Here is a 17,869-nt window from a genome sequence, read left to right on the forward strand (position 1 = left end):
TATTTAAATAACTAAATAATAATGTAAATAACTAGTTTCCTTATATCAATTAATAATTCTAGAAAATAACTTAAACAGTATTTATTAATAATAATTTGAAAATCTTTGTCTATATTTATATATGCTAAAATTAATATTTATTGTATTCTCAGTAATTATTTATTGTTTTTTCTGATAAATATAGTTTCAATAATTATGCACAAATATATTTTTGTTTTGTTATTTAACAAAAAAATGTCAATAACTATTGGAGATTAAAATATATACTATTATATAAATATTTAAATTTAATTTATTGTACTTATTGTATTTTTGTTATAACGTATTGAGTAAAATTTATTAGAGATTAAACTATTATTTGAGATTACACTATTTATTGAATAATTTAATATATTTTTTAATATTTATTGTATTTTTGTAATTATTATGTTTATTGTATTTTTATTACTTATTTATTGTATTTTCAATTATTGTGTACTTTTGCTATAAATTCTCAATAATTATTGGAGATTAAACTATTATTATTTAATAGAGATTAGACTATTAATTTAGTTGAAATTAGGAGTTTTCACATGGTGGTTCATTCGATTGTATGTTGTTTGGCCAACCAAATCGACCTAGTCAAGTTGGGGAGTTGGTTGCCCAAAACTGATTAACCATTAGTGAAAACTGGCCAAATCGAGTTGTATCGGTTTGGTCGATCATTTCAAAAGATTTAAACTTAAAAATTTAAATTAAATTAAAAAATACAATGACATTATTCAAAAAATAATTTTATGATATAAAAGTTTTTAGACTAACAAATATGGGAACTTTCCCACTTTCCCATATTAAAAATATAAAATTTTAATATATATCTATGGCTAGGTTATTCGTTTTGATTGATTTACAAATGACCAAAGAAAAGCTGATCCAACTTGATCAGGTTGGGTAGTTGTTGAACCAAAGTCAATTGGAAATACTAGAAAATTGGTCGGTTTTCATCAATTTGATGAATAACCCTAGCTGAAATTAATTATTGTTATTTTTGTATTGTAAAATATTATTAAAAAGAGAATATAAAATATAAATACTTATTAATTATTTACAAAATTAAAAACATAAAATAATTGTATACTCTTATATGTTTCTATTGTTTTACTTTCGCTTAACATATACCGTGCACCACAGGGGTCCCCACTCGTAAAATGTATGGACCAACATTCAATATGGCCAGGGAAATGTAGTTGAGTATTTCAGCATGAGCATTTGTACAGTGGATGGGAAGTTAAGCTACCTAGTCTCTATATACTATATAAAACGAATATCAAGAAAGGCACAAATGTTAAATCCAAATACCATATATGAATGTTGTGGTTAATACATGTTATACTTGATTCTACACTAATGTACACATTCTCTTAAGTTAATTTATTATAAATCTAAATCTACAGTATAAATTAAATAGGCCAAAATTTTCCTAACTAATCTAATTTTTGGTGCATTATATCCTTTTGGGTGGCTTTAACTTTTGAGAGCCCATGGCACTAGCAATATTTCTCATATATAGTCATATCCATATATGCAAAACACATTCTATATTGTCGATAATCATAAAACTTTTGCACTATTATTAGCTTTTAGATATAAAATATATATTAGAGAAATAATGTTTGCCACAAACTGCACAAATTATTCAAACATACTATTAATTAATATGAGGTTCCACTTCTACAGGAATCTACGACACTGCTAGCTCTTATAAATAGCTACATGTTTTTGTCCCATTTTGGCAGCAAATATTAATGAGAGACCACCAAAAGGAAGAAGAGCCCATTATGGCCCACTAATTAAAGTTGCATTTTGATGAAGGTGCTATCTTGGCCCAAAAATATCTATGTTCAAGATAAGAATGGAATCTAATATCCTATCTGGATAGATGTTGTTGGTCCTGTTGGAACATTAACTGGAGTTAACAGGGTCCATGGGTTGCGGTTCATCGAGTCCACCCAAGATTGGTTATGGCAGTTGATAGGAACCTCCAATAAGCCTCCATCAAATTGGTCCAGTTGATCTGTTGAAGAGGAGACAAGCTATTTATGGATGGAACGATTTTGGATTCGTTGTCTCGTGAAATTCTGAAATAAAAAAAAAAAAATGTTATTCTTCATACAACATGGCGGAATTTCGTATATATATAGTTGGGGATAAATTTTCTGTAAAAATTAATTAAACCAGGTTCCAAGCTATTTCTCCCTAAAAGGAGAATCTTCGAAACAATGCGGAGAGCTTTATTATCAAGAATGCTCAGGAATGAATATAAAATGATGTACAGTATTGCCTTACTGAATTGAGATTTCATCCACACAAAGTTGTATACCGTCCTTACAGTTAGGGGTGTCAATTAGACTGGATTTGATCCTATCCGAATCAGTTTAATAGTGTAAGTTCATTATAAATGGACCAGGTCCAATCCAATCCAATGAATATTTTTGATCAATTTAGACCGATCCAATTCAATGTTTAGACCATTCAATCTGTTTAAATTCATTTTGATTTAGATTAATTTCAACCCAAACCCGGTCTATTGACACATATATTCTTATCTTATATCAATGAACCAGATATTGAACAAGTAGAATTAATTAATACAGAAAACTTGTTGAGATTTTTATGTTAATGGGGCTGTACAAGTTGAATAATTAATATCGTCTTGGTCTATGTATTGGTGTGGCCTGTGGGATCTACATTCTACAAGGACGTTGCGGCCACGTGAATGAAAACTGATAAGTTGGGGTTGTCGGATAGCCCAATTGGTCAAAGTAATTATTGGGGCATTTTGAAGAAGATGTAAATTAATTGTCATTGGTCCAATCAATCCTTCTGCAGCTGATGATAACAACATCAGCTGCATTTTGAAGAAGATGGTGCTTGAATAAAGACTGTTGATCAAGAATTTCTAATTGTAAGGTCCAGATTTGAATTCAAATAACGTTTTTATTTAAACTTGAAATGGTATGATTGATTTGGGTTATATATACAGTTCCTAACTTTCTCCTTTGTAGCCAAAGCAAATCATGTAGATGCTAATTGATGAACTAGGTTGTCGGATATATATATATATATATATCTTATTAGCAGGCCGACCGGCCCGCTTGAAGAATCAAGGTAGTTTACAAAAATGGTTAACAGCTGGTTAATTAATTGAGTTTGAAATGGGGTTAAAGGATAGAGTTAAAAAAGTTGAAGAGAAGGCGAAAATAAGTAGTTCAATTTGTTTTATTTAAAAAAGATATCATGGGGTTTTTACTAGTGTACGTACATACTTTGGTAAAGAAGATAGAGGTGAGGTGTCCTCGTGTTGTTGGAGGAGTTGAGTCAGGTCAGGTCCGCGTACGCAGTACAGTACAGTCCAACAACTACTAAACTTGGCTGGATTATTTCAGGTTTGGATCATGTCCAGACAAGGCTAAGTAGGTGGTTGAACGTCCTGCTGGCTGGATTGGAACTTTGGAAGAGCGCGTGCAACTGCAGGCTGCACCACTCCATATATATATGACAACTGACAAGAAAGTTTCATATATGCACCATGGTTTAATTCCATGCATGTTCCCTTTAATTTTCTTTTCTTCTGGCCTGTTTAATTTCCATCAATTTCAAAGGAGAAAGGAGAGGGCCACTCCCACAGTCCCACTCCGATCGAAGTCCTAGCTAGCTAGTTTTCAAAACTTGAATCCCAGGGAAAGGCCCATAGTTATCAGAACCGGCCGGTTTAGATGACAAAATGGGACGACTTGTTTATATATATATATATATATATATCAACTCTCAACTCTCAAGCAAGAATAACAGATAGAGAGAGAAGCAAATTTAGTGGAGTAGTCTTCCAGGAGAAGGCTGCTTAAGTGTAACACAAAGGCAAATAAGGTGAGACTGCAGCTGGTCCATTTCAGGTTTATAAATGGGATTCCAATTTCCAAACGAATCTGATCTCTTCTGGTCAATGCATATCTCTATGTCCCCATTATTCCTATAGACTTTGTTGTTCACTCAATATGACGCGTGGGTGGCAAGAATCATTGCTCTCTCTCTCTATATCTCTAGATTTCTGGCCTGCTGAGCCTAGAAAAATTCTAGTTTGTTGATGACCCATGGCCATGGGCAGGTCCAGCTTTAGAGAAAAGTCGAGATTCTTGGCCCATGCTATAGATGCAAAGCTCACACAAAACCACATCATCAGCACTGCTGAATATACGCTTTCCTGACCTGTAAAGCAAGAGAAGGCCACTTGGGTCTCTACTTTTCTTGCTACTTAATTAGAGTTGCACCTTGGGAGGGATGTGTATGTACTCCACTCCACTGATCCCTATTCACACCACTTTTTGTTTCTTATCTTGTGCTTTGGACGAAACATGAAGGAACATATATATATATATATATATATATATATATATATATATTGATATTTAAAAACATGTACACAGGTAAGTATTAATTAAATTTAATACAAAAGACAAACTTAGTGATGGCCTGGGTGAAAGGACTTTGATCGCCTTTAAGCTTTAAGGTAAGGATTTCCTAACAAGGTGAAGGATATATACCTCTCTCTCTCTCCTTGAACGGTCGTGTGAATTTGTCTTTGCATGTTGAGATGAGAAGAAAGAATAAGAATAAAGAGGTGGGAAGGTGGCCTCCAAACTGCGGACTGCGCTGCTTATGTAGCTCATCAGGAGATATAATATAATAATAAGCATCTGACATGATTGGGTCCTTTTAAAGAATTTCCTTACAAAAGGTGGGAGATTACAGTGCCAGATGCTGTGGTTTTCTCTGCAAGTTTGATCGAATACCCTAAAAACCTGAAAATTGGAGCAGAAGAGCAACGTAACTCCAGTTTGGGGTATATATCAAATGGGTATTATATTGATCAGCAATTATCTGTATTATTTAATTAAGAGGGCATGCATGAATCAAATTAAAACTTAAGTGGACCAGATCGATCAATAATCGCCCGGCTCCATACATTAATTAGTGTATATCTTAAATAATGTGGTCCTATATATATCGAGTCGAGTCTGGCATTCAGGTATCTGTTGGGTGAGTGTCGACTGTCGAGTGCAATTATGACCATTTGCCTTCATTTTTCTTCTTTACTCGGGAAACTGGATGTCACGGACCTTTCAATATATATATGTTAACAGTTTGAGAGCAAAACTGTCAATTAATTTGTCCCTTAAAGATGACGAGGGAGATAATTTCAAGCTTCTAATGCTAAGGAGGCACGGGCGCCCTCACATAATTACAAGAATCAAGGGACCTTGCTTAATTAATTTGGATAAACCATGGATGCATGGTTAATAAATATATAGATTCTAGACGATGACCTGGTCCTGACCCTAGTGCAGATGATTCCCGAACACTGTACCTAAGTTTGGATAACTGGGTTTTCAAAACCTATTAATGGCAGAGTGACTCAGTTACCAAAATGAAGGACCTTGTAATTTTGCTGCAAGAGCTAAGCTTGTGAATGGGTGGCTGAATAGTTAGAAGAACCTGCTGGTTAATAGAGATGTTTTTGCGTGGCCAAGAACTGGAAAGTGGAAACAATTGATCGCATTTATTCCCTTTATTGTGATTATATTTTACCTGATCGATCTTTATGGGTTTGACTCGTTTCTTCAGAGTGTATGGAAAGCTTTTGGCTTAAGCTGCATGGGCACAATCCATTCCATGTGCTAATCGACTTTGTTCAGTCAATAATCTAGCTATTTTTATGTCGAAGGTGGTTGGAACTTGGAAGTAATTAATTGCAGGCGGGAGAGACAAATCAATCACAGCAAATTAAAAGCTCATTGGAGGGAGTAGGAGAAATAGCCCAGAAATGGCTAATATTTCTGTCGTAGGCTGTCTCTGCTGGTTTGAATCGATGAACATGAACCCCCCCTCGTACTGGTTACTGGTTGCCTGGTTGGTAGGACGTAGGAGAAATATCAGCTCATCATGTTTATTTATATTCTTGCTTTTGACTGAAGCAATTCGATAACTCCTGTTCACTTCTTTCTCTCAATAAATTACAAATTACTACCAGGATATATTCTCTCATTAATAAATTTTGTTTCAGATCAGGAAAGAAAAACTCAACTCCTTGTAGGGGAGAGTTAGAGAGTTGAAACATTTTGTTAAAATAAAAAAAAAAAACAAAGAAAGAAAGTAAAATAAAAGAAAAAGGTTAGTAGGTTACTTTATGATGATATTAATGGAATTTTTCCAGAAAATAAATAATTTTCATTAATCCCAATTTTCACCTCATTACCCACCCTTGTTAATAATAATAATAATATCATCATCATCACCAGCTCACCCATGACCATGCAACAGAACAAACACATGGAGAGACCAACATCATCACATGCTTGGTTATTGTTGTACAGTACATTCACACCAAACAAGGAAGGCCACACACCATTCATTTTACATAATAATATTCAGAAGTAATTACAATTTACTACATCATGATACAGATTATAGACTACAAGACTACAACCAATAAAAAACATTCAAGAAGAAGAAGAAGCCTCCCCGGTCCCGCAAGAAAAAAACCAGCAACGACCAGATGGAGATTGGAGGGAGGGAGAGATGAGATATTAACAACATAGAAAAAGAAAACACTAAATCCGAACACTATTAAACTAAACCTTACTCTGACTACTCAACAGTAGCTCTGCTGTGCTAAAAACCCATTGCAGTAACTACCGGAGATTACCACTTTAAACCCCCCAGAAAAAAAATAAATGAAGAAAAGAAAGCACCTAGAAACAAAGACGAAGGGAAAAACAAGACCACAACAGATGCCAATTAAGACAGAATAGACTCCCAATCGATATCCCATGAAGGATATCTCTGCAACGAAAGGTTCTCGGACTCATCCCATGGCGGCTCTGTGAAATCCGGTAACTTAAAATCAGGATCAGGCGAAGACCCTGCAGACTCATCGCTGTCTGTCGACGACGGCGATGAGGAGTTCTCCACCTTACAATTCTCTGATGGCAGAAACCCGGATTCGCCTTGTGATGACTTCTCCAAAACCAAAGTCTGCAGCGGCTGAGCTGGTGAAACTGTCGAATCCGCTTGCGGTTGCCCGTCCATCGTCGTCTTCTTTTTGCCGGCGAGGAACACAGGCTTACTTAAGTTCCCCTGCTTCTGCGAAATGGCCAAGCTTTGACAAATGGCTTGAAGCTTCGCGTCCACGGAGGATTGGAGAGGCTTGTAATCGCCGAATTCCCCTGCCACATGAGCTCCTTGGTGCCGGAGATTCGGAAAATTCAGCCTTGCAAACTCTCCCCTGAGCTTGTAAGCGGCCTTATCATAAGCCAAAGCCGCTTCCTCGGCGGTATCGAAAGTGCCCAGCCAAAGCCGGGTGCGGTTCTTCGGTAAACGGATCTCAGCAACCCACTTCCCCCAATGCCGTTGTCTCACCCCTCTGTAAAGCTTCGTGGCCTTTGGTACTGAACCAGCCACTTGCTTCATCGGGATGGCCTTCGGGCTAAGGAAATTAAGGGTATGCTGCTGTTGTTGTTTCTGCTGCCATTGTCCTGGATTATTCTGGTTCTGGACGACGGGAGCTGCAGCCATGGCAGCCATAGCAGCCAGCTGCTGCTGGAACTGGATCTGGGCTTGGATCTGCTGAATCTGAGATGGGCTAAGGTAGTTAAGCCCGATAGATCCTGATCGGTCGAGACCCAGTTGATCATGGCTCGAGAACCCTTGAGAAAACATATGGGTTGTCGATGTCGAGCAAAAGTTTGGGATAGGATTTGGTTGGGAAGGGATAGAAGAAGGGAAATAAGATAAAGGGTAAGAAGAGGAAGAAGTAGAAGGTAATGAAGAAGAGGGAGAGGAGGTTGATGGGGTTGCAGAGGAGGCCGGTGAAGCACCTTTGATAAAAGGTTCCAGTGCTTTCATGAGCTCCTCTCTAAAGGGATCTGAAACGACAGGGCTACTGCTACTGTAAATGTCTATAGCTGCTGCCATGCCTTCAAGATGAAGTAAAGAAAACCTCCAATAGTTTAACCAAGAAAATTACAAAAAGAAGAGAAAAGAAAGAAACTGCAAACCAACCTGTAAATTACCAAAACTACAGAACCAGGTCAGAATTTTGAAGAACGGAAGAGAAGAATAAAAAGGGTTTTTCCACAAAATAAAAAGAAAAGAAGATCAAAGAGGTCTTAAAACAAAGAAAACCTCTAGAACTAGAAGAATCAACAGGAGGGACAGAAAAAAAAACCCTCTCAGTTGATCAAATAAAAAAGAAAAAGCAGATCATCAACTAAAAAAAACACCTAAAGTTACCATGAAGTAATTTCATTAAGAAAAAACTGGATCACTATTCTGAACCACCTGACCTCCAAAAACCATTCCAAGTTTGCTTTTTTCTTGTTCAAAATACCCCCCAAAAAAAATATTTTGAAAGACAGATGATGACAGAAAGGGATACAGAGAAGCGGGATTCAGAGGAGGGGGGGGGAGAGGAGAAGAAGAAGAAGAACGATCAAACACGGCTGAAAATAAAAAACACAGAGAGAATTGTCTCTCCAACACTCGGTTGCTTTTTGTGTTTATCGCTCAACCTCACCTTTGAGTTTACCTTTTGCAGCAGCCTCCGTCACCCACAGCCTTTATATAACCATCCAAGCGTGGCTTTCTCTCTCTTGAATTCATTGTTAATTTCGTATTTCTCTCTCTAACATCACTTGTTTAGTAAAGTAAACAAAGATATCTCTCACCTGTTGTCAACCTCGACCCATGACGCAAGGCTCCTCTAATCAATGGGTTTTCACCAACCAAGAAAGACACGTATATGCACACCTTCATTCAACTGCCATCTGTCCAGCAACAACTGACAGATGTCCTTCATATTATTACGTGGCGAGCCTTGATTAAACAGCAAATATGTTGACTTCGCGTTCTCATTATAAGTTTGGGGGGTTTTAAGAATTTTATACGAAAATGTCATTTATCTACTACCAGGTACCAGCACGCACGCCTTGGCTCTTTCTCTCTCTCAGTCCCAGCTTTGAGTTTGAGAAAATCAAAACACAATATAGAATTTTTATACTAATTTGTGTAACTTCCAAGACTACCACACTATAATCTCGTAGAGTAAGCTGAGCTTGAGAATAACAAGCTTATTATGATTTATGAATATGAATGCGGACTGGAATGAAATTGAGGAAAGGTCGGGGGGAGATTAACTCAACCATGGTTATGGTTAGAAGGAACTTGGGTTGGGGGGAGCAGGTCATGTGATGCGAGAAACCAAAGTAGTGGGACAAGGGTTCGTCGATTGCGGCGAGGGAAGCCTTGGATTTCACGGCCCATTAAATCTCCTTTTTCTCTCTCTCTCTTAATTTACTGCTTCAATATTTCATTCAAAGATACGCAAAGCAGAGATGAAAATCCTCTCCGCCCACAACTCAAGCACGGGTGTGCATGCGTATATTTTTGGAAGAAAAAGAAGAGAAGTTGGTGAAGGTTTTCTACTGAAAGTTGAAATATTCTTTGCAAGTTTGGATTAATGCCACTTTTAATCACTAGGATTGATACAGGACTCCAAGTGATCCATCCATGGTGAGGAAAAGGGTTTCCAACCTCTGCTATTTGTATTTGAAAAGCAATCGGCATCACCAACCCCAACCCAACCTCAATTCAAAAATTTACACCGATTGGGTTAACCATCCAAGCAAGCATGAGAAAAATAAAAAATTATGAAAGTAACTGCTTTCGAGCTAAGCATCCAACAAAGAAAAGAAGGAAAGACAAAGCTTGGCCTTTTGGGTCTGAATGCAAATTCACCGTTCGAAGGCATAGAAAAAAAAAAGATAAATTTTGGAGGCGTTATTGATTTGAAATCTTTAAATAATAAACAATAATTTGTATGCAAGCATGCTTTCTATGGTTGAAATTAAACTGCTAAACCATGGTTAGTTAACAAGTCAAAAATACGAGAATATTATATGGGAATATAGAGGGAGAGGGGTTTTGAGATGGTGGAACCCCAACTTCTTCTGATGCTGCAACGATTCAGGAAATTGTTTATTATTATTTTTCTTCCTGTTTCCGTATCTGCATTCTTGAATTTAGCGCCATCTTATTCAACTGCTGCCACTGTCGACACTCTCATGTGCAAGCCACATATACAGGGTATGTAAAGACGAAACCCACAACCATTTTTGAAGCAGCAAAGGCTTCACAGCAGTACAGTACTAGGGAGGGGCACCGAAATCTATTGGAGATGAAGAGATGTTGTTATTAACACAAATTAATATATAATTTCTTTATTATGAATGGAAGGTTGTAATACAAAACTTTAAAGATTAATTAATTATGTAAATTGAGCTGAATTTAATTTACCATTTGTTTTATAGGTGAAATTAAAATATTAACATCCTTCTTCTATGTTGATTGAGGCGATTTTTCAAAAATTGGCAATTTTTATTGTTTGGTATAAGTTGATTTTTGAGAAATTGGCTTTAAATTTGTTTGGTAGTGATAGAATCAGCTAAAAATTGGGGGAACATAAAATTGATTATTCGTCATCCAGGCCCGGCCGATTTAAGCCTTTAAGGATCTATTATTCAGCAATTTCTCAAAAATAGCTGAAATCAGCCAAACAAGCAGCGTTTTCATCGCTGATTTGTTGAGATGATGCTGTGGCTTTGATGCGACACGATTGTGGAGAAATCTGCAATGGTGCCAAACACCACCCTTAATTTGGAAGAAAATATAAACTATCGAATAGCTAGGACCATCTATTATGAAAATATTAAGACACGATAAATTATTACCTCGAGCCATTTTTTATTGAAGCATTTGGATTTTTGAAGGAATGGAATGGAAGCAACACTAATCATCGCTTATTCTTAATAATAATAATAAATCTGTTTATATATATGTTTTGTTTTGTTGTGTTTCTGAAACGCTACTGAGCCACTCACTATTCTTTCTTGAAATATCAGCGTCCACCCCATCATCAATCATCATTCAATAAAATTAGATAAAAAAAAAAACAAAAACTGAAACTATGAGAACGATATTTTGTCCATGGGCAATAAAACCAAAAATAATGCGTTTGTGTAAACAAGAGGCAGCTCAGCGCAGGCAAATCTCCTTTCACTTCCGGAATTTGACTATCATCATTATCGTCCTACCTACTCTAATACAACTCTCAGAAGTCAGAAGCAGAGCAACGCCAATTTTTATTAATGAAACTTCTTAACTTCTTATTTATAAATCAGGTTGTGATGAGGAGGTCCTAGCATTGCACTCGGCCAATCGCTGGTCCTCTTCTCAAAAAAAAAAAAAATAAACGCCGATCCCATCTCTGTAAAGTTTGCATTTCTGGGTGAAGTCAGAACGGCTCTTGGATTCTCACATCCAGTCTTGGCTGGGCTGATCGCGTAGGAATTTAATTCATTCTTAATTAATGGGGAGATCAGATCAGAATATCACCTGAATTTGAACGAATAAATACTTTAATTTATATAACACTTGTCACGATTCACGAGTAACGGCCCTTACGAATCCGCGTTCTGTCATCTGTGCACCGCGTTCTATGCACCCATGGGTGCAGTGGACGAGTGCACCCACGAATCAGTGCACCCATGAATCACGTTCGACCACGTCGACCAAGTGGAGAACGCATAAGTAAAAGGCCCATTAACACGAGTTCGACGGTTCAATCGGACACAAATCCTTATTAGTCCTTCATTTCCAAGTTTGGTTGTCTTTTTTTTTTTTAATTTCTACACAGAACGATGACAACTTAAACAAAAAGACCATTTTCATCCGTTTTTCCAATTCTTCGTTTTCTATTTTCAGTGGAGTTGGAGAGGTAAACAGCTGTATGTGATCGAGAAACAGTGATTTGATTTCTGGAGATGATGTCTCTCTCTCTCTTCATTGCTTGGTGCTGCTGTATCTGCTAAAGTTGGAATGCATTATCGTTGTAGAAATCGTTGATCTTTCATCGCTTGACGTCTCTTTAGCCTGCTCTTATAATAGTGGTAAGCTATAGTAGAGCCGGTCTTCTCGCTTTCCATGCTGGAGTATTGCTGGTCAAGCACATTGTCTGGCGTGTCCAAACTAGAAACAATATTGAATGCCGATTCGTAGCCATCTATCGCTATGTCTTGCATAACTTTGCAGCAATCGAACAAGTTTTCCTGCAATGAAAAAATATTGTATTATAAATCAAATTTACTGGAAAAAAAAGGAAATTATAAATCATTAAATCAGATATTTGTCTTCAAGAATCAAGACTGATGTAACCGTTTTTTGTCACGTACCATTTTTTGTGATGTATAAATTTTTTTGGCTAAGTACCTTGTTGTTTGACCCGGTGGTGACGTGCCTTGGTGATGAGCTACTTAGTGGCGAACTCCTTGGGGAGAACTACTTGGTGACGAACTGCCTGGTGGTGCTCCCTGGTGGCGAACTGCCTAGTGAACTCCCTGGTGGCGAACTGCCTGATGGCGAACTGCCCGGTGGCGAGCTGCCTGGTGGCGAACTACCTGGTAGTGCTCCCTAGTGGCGAACTGCCTGATGGCGAACTGCCTGATAGTGCTCCCTGGTGGCGAGCTACTTGGGGGCGAACTGCCTGGTGGCAAACTGCCTGATGGTGAACTGCCTGATGGCGAACTGCCTGGTAGTGCTCCCTGGTGGCGAGCTACCTGGTGGCGAACTGCCTGGGGGCGAACTGCCTGGTGGCGAACTGCCTGATGGCGAACTGCCTGGTAGTGCTCCCTGGTGGCGAACTGCCTGGTGGCGAGCTACCTGGTGGCGAACTGCCTGGGGGCGAACTGCCTGCTGGCGAACTTCCTGATGGCAAACTGCCTGGTAGTGCTCCCTGGTGGCGAACTGCCTGGTGGCGAGCTACCTGGTGGCGAACTGCCTGGGGGCGAACTGCCTGCTGGCGAACTGCCTGATGGCAAACTGCCTGGTAGTGCTCCCTGGTGGCGAACTGCCTGATGGTGAGCTACCTGGTGGCGAACTGCCTGGGGGCGAACAGCCTGGTGGCGAACTGCCTGGTAGTGCTCCCTGGTGGCGAACTGCCCGGTGGCGAACTGCCTGGTGGTGAACTCCCTGGTGGCGAACTGCCTGATGGCGAACTCGTCACTTGACTTGCTCCTAGGCGGTCTGCAACTCAGAGGATGGTGGAGCTCCCTGGTGCAGCGCAACCCGACTACCCTCCGCGTGAGGTGATTTTCTCTCCTTTGTAGACGGCGGGAGCTGAGGGACCTGTGAGAACTGAATGAGAGGACCCGGGGGTATTTTCCTGGCGGGGACTCTCCGATACCTAAGTTAGCATTCTGATTACAGAGGGCTTGGAGAGAAATGAGAGAGCTAGAGAGAGGGGGTTACCATACATTTTTTCCTCCTCTGGCTTTGGGGGTCGGAGTCCTTATATAGTGGTGCCCTCGCGGGTTAGGTGGGTGAAAAGCCTTCAAATGGTAAGACGTCATATCCCGTCAGAACCGGGGTACGGTGATGAACTCCTCGAGGTTGTCAGGCTGGCGCTTGTGCCAGGCGGCCAGGTCGGCGCCTGGGCCAGGTTGTCAGGTCGGCACCTATGTCAGTCAGCGGGTCAGTGTCCGGGCCAGGTTGCCAGGCCGGCGCCTGTGTCTGTCGGCGGGTCGGTGTCCGGGCCAGGTTGCCAGGTCGGCGCCTGTGTTAGTCGGCGGGTCGGTGTCCGGGCCAGGTTGCCAGGCCGGCGCCTGTGTCCGGGTCAGGTTGTCAGGTCGGCGCCTATGTCCGGGTCAGGTTGTCAAGTCGGCACCTGTGTCCGAGCCAGATTGCCAGGTCGGCGCCTGTGTCCGGGCCAGGTTGCCAGTTCGGCGCCTGTGTCCGGGTCAGGTTGTCATGTCGGCGCCTGTGTCCGGGCCAGATTGCCAGGTCGGCGCCTGTGTCCGGGTCAGGTTGCCAGGTCGGCGCCTGTGGCAGGCTGATCTGGCCAGGTCGCACAGGCCGCGCGCAGGTCGCGCCAGATTGCCAAGTCGGCGCCTGTGTCCGGGCCAGGTTGCTAGGTCGGCGCCTGTGTCCGGGTTAGGTTGTCAGGTTGGTGCCTGTGTCCGGGCCAGATTGCCAGGTCAGCGCCTGTGTCCGGGCCAGGTTGCCAGGTTGGCGCCTGTGTCCGGGCCAGGTTGCCAGGTCGGCGCCTGTGGCAGGCTGATTCGGCCAGGTCGCGCAGGCCGCGCGCAGGTCGCACGCAAGTCGCGCGCAGGTCGCACGCAGGTCGCGCGCAGGCCGCGCCAGGCCGCCCATGGGCCGCGTGCAGGTCGCGCCAGGCCAGCCAGACCGGTGCTCGGGGGGACACCAACTTGGTAAGTTGTTGCCTGGGTGCTTGCCTAATCCCTGGAGGGTCAAATCTGCCCTCATCAAAGACTATCGATAGAACAGGAAAATTCTTACTTTATTTACATATACACAAGAAGAAAGAGCTTTCTTGAAGTAGAAAAATTGCAAGGGAAGAACTCATGAGAGGCAGAGAGAAGTGTCAATGCAGCGATAATCGATGGTTTGGATTCCAAAAGCTTTATCTCTGTAATCAAAATAGGATTTCATGATCTGATATCGGGTTGCTGTAACGCAGAACCAAAGAAAACTAACTAATTTCACATGTTGTGTTTTACAATTTTGAGCTTTGTAGATAATCTCAGTTGGGGGCTCTTTTGATTTAACTTTTGTCATTTTGTGCTGATTTGTGTCCAATTGAACCACCAAATTCATGGTAATGGGCCTTTTACCGTGAACGTTATGAAAGCAGATTAGCTGGAGACAAAAACATTCACGCCAGTATTTAGTATAGCTGGGTCTCAAATGGTCACTGTGAGCACTGACGTGTTCAACTCTGATAGATAGTTCAGCCGAGTGTATATGCCAGCTCATCTGGACTAAAACGTTATACATTCTTCACCTGGTTGACGTGGTCGAACGTGATTCGTGGATGCACAGGGTAAAGGCGTACACGGCCCCATACGGTCAACTTTAGACTTCTCAACAACACCATACTTCATGACAACAATTAATACTTCTACTGCTCGTAATTATTGAACTGTTAGGCTTCTCTCTCTGTCTCTCTGACCCTTGTATTAGGCAGGTTGTCACGGTTTGTGATGGATACAGATGATCCTAACTTGGCAATGCGCGCGTGAAGCGGGATTTGCTCCTCACAGGCACATCCACCGTGCATTGGGAGCATCTCCGCTGAATAATAATTGATAAATATGTGCGTGTGAGGCGCCGGGTGTGAGGAGCAGATCCGGTGGCGTTGTACGATGAAGACAGTACAAATGTAACCAAGCGAGAGCTACCGGCCCATCCTTGGAATGGTGTAGAGTCGATTTAACGCTTCTTTCTTTCTTTCTAGTTTCTATCCACTGTCTACACTCTACACCGTCGTCTGTCATCACAGTTTGCCGTTTTATTTCTTTCAGGTGAAGAATATAAAGGGGCGAGATCTCCTGCTAATTAACTTCTATCTTTTCTTTACCAAAGAAAACTTTCCACGCAAGTCTTACGATTTCCAACCACAGCTTTCTGTTTGTTTAAAAAGCAATTAGTAGCTCCTAACAGAAAAGAACACGTAATTAGCCGAATTGAGTTGAATAGCCAATGCATTTCTTTTATTAATTCCAGAGTAGCTAGGGGGTAGACCAACTGAATCTTTTCAGAGCAAAGGAAGAAAGGAGACGTACAGAAAAAAAATAAAAGTTACGTTGCATTACGTGGGATCTTGTCGACTGCGATGAGATTTTGGTTTCTTGACAACACATATCTAATTCATCACACATGGAGCTGACTGGGCTGGGCTGGATTTCAAGTCATGACTCGTGAATGATGTTACCTTTTTTCTCCATCAACGTACGGTTCACAACTCCATGCACATCATCCTACCAATACTTCAATTTGTGACTTATTGGAATTACATTGCTCCACCATATATATACGAATTTTCCTCTTTCCTTCGTTTTTTTGTTTATGTTTCATTCTTATGACACGGCGGAGCCATGATTTTTGCTAAGACCTAAATGGAACTTTTTTAGGGGGAGGGGAAGCGGATAAATATGGATGGGCCAAGGTGGAGAGTGGGGGAGGGGAAAATATAGATGGATAAGGGGGTTTTTGGGTATACGAGGGGCCCAAAATAAAATTGTAAACTGACCCTAAGGCTGCATTTGTTTACTGTACAAACACCGAATCAGGAATCAGGATAAATATGTACATGGTTAAATTGTGTGGGCATTTGTTTGCGAATTGCGATAAAAATAATGCGTTGAAAATCGATACACATCTATAATCAAAATTTCCACCGTTAATCGATATAAAGTTTATTTAAAAAAAATAAAAAATTCCTTATTAGTACTTATATTTTGGGCCTAGTGTCACTTTGGCGTATAAATTCTAAAACACAATAATTTAGTATCTGAACTTTTAAAATGTGACAATCCAGTTATCTGTGTTAATTAGCCCGTTAATCAGCCGTTAAGTGTCATTTGAAAAGACACAAATGCCCTTTAAACGTCATCTAGTTCTCTTTATTAATCATCCAAACATTGACAAAAAAATGGACAGTTCCAAATCTTCGTCTCTTCTATTTAAGAAAGTTGGGGTCACCAAAATGTCCACTCAAACGTGACCCCAACTTTCTTGAATAAAAGAGGTACTTTGGATGGTTGATAAAGAGAATTAGATGACACTTGAAGGGCATTTGTTTCTTTTTAAATGCCATTTAATGGCTGGTTAATGGGTTGGTTAACGATAGGTACTGGATTGACACGTTTTAAAAGTTTGGGTAATGAATTGTCGCGCTTTAAAGTTCAGGGACCAATGTGGCACTAGGCCAAAAGTATAGGGTACTAATTGGGAATTTTCCCATATTGAAGTAAACTTTACACAGTTCTGTAATGACGTGCATTTGGTACAACAATTAGTGCCACCCAAGGGTCGTCTACTAAGGTTTCAAATTTCGATACGATACGCCTGATACGGGGCGTATCGTATCGTATCTTTAAAAATCTTATACGAGATACAGTGAAAAATTGGTGGTATCGTCTTTTTTTTCCATTATATCGGGGCATATCAACCAATACGCTATGAAAAAAGATACGGCCAAAAACTAAAAAAATAATAATAAAGGGGGAAACAAGCTTTCTTTCCCCTGAAATAAGCCTTTTTTTTCACCCTTAAAATGAATCTAAAACTTCAAAACTCATTCCTAAATTTGTAAGAAACAAGCGTAAATCATTAACTTTTTAATATTTCTTAAATTTTGAAAAAATATGTAAGTTTTTTAATTTTGATAATATCTTGTGATTTCTTTCTTTTTTGAATGTTCAAATTTATGTTGATCTACATTTCTTACATTCAAAATCATAATTTTTTGTGTTATGAGTAGATCTATGGAAATTTCATGAAGATATTTAAGGAAAATATAAATTAACAAAAATATGAAAATGTAATTTTTCTCTGCTTATAAAGATATGATATGTTTTAGATCTATGGATTTATCTATCATATCCATAGAGTAATTGAAATTTTTTCTTTAATATTTTTTTGATTTTTTATATTTTTAAAATTAAAAAATAATTAATAATTAATTATATTTTATCATTTGATCACAACAATTGAATATATTATAATTCTATGGAAGGTCTATCATATCCACTAATCCACAAAGCAATTGCAATTTTTTCTTTAATAATTGTTTTTATTTTTATATTTTTAGAATTAAAGATAAATAAAAATTAAGTATATTTTATCATTTGATCACAATGATTGAATATATTAAAATTCTATGGATGATCTATCATATCCACAAAGCAATTGAAATTTC

At 39.5% G+C, this 17,869-nt stretch overlaps 1 protein-coding gene and 1 long non-coding RNA gene across 2 annotated transcripts; both read right to left on the reverse strand.

Annotated features, from left to right (window-relative positions):
- Window positions 1-6,429: 6,429 nt before the first annotated feature.
- Window positions 6,430-8,741, reverse strand: LOC104605948 (ethylene-responsive transcription factor RAP2-4). Its single transcript, XM_010270913.3, has one exon. It carries the CDS (start codon window positions 8,008-8,010, stop codon window positions 6,835-6,837), a length of 1,176 nt encoding a protein of 391 aa, XP_010269215.1. The 5' UTR covers window positions 8,011-8,741; the 3' UTR covers window positions 6,430-6,834.
- A 2,904-nt stretch (window positions 8,742-11,645) lies between these two features.
- LOC148803681 (uncharacterized) lies at window positions 11,646-15,461 on the reverse strand. Its single transcript, XR_016081460.1, has 3 exons — window positions 14,951-15,461; window positions 14,446-14,575; window positions 11,646-12,200 (listed from the first exon to the last, which is right to left on the reverse strand). It is a non-coding gene; the product is annotated as an uncharacterized LOC148803681 (long non-coding RNA).
- Between the last annotated feature and the right edge of the window lie 2,408 nt (window positions 15,462-17,869).

This window comes from Nelumbo nucifera, chromosome 1, assembly GCF_055504915.1.
Source record: "Nelumbo nucifera cultivar China Antique chromosome 1, China Antique-T2T, whole genome shotgun sequence".
In the NCBI taxonomy this organism is placed as follows: domain Eukaryota; kingdom Viridiplantae; phylum Streptophyta; class Magnoliopsida; order Proteales; family Nelumbonaceae; genus Nelumbo; species Nelumbo nucifera.

Coding starts and splice junctions, on each gene's coding strand:
- LOC104605948 (XM_010270913.3), bottom strand. CDS start 8,010: ATGGCAGCAGCTATAGACATTTACAGTAGCAGTAGCCCTGTCGTTTCA.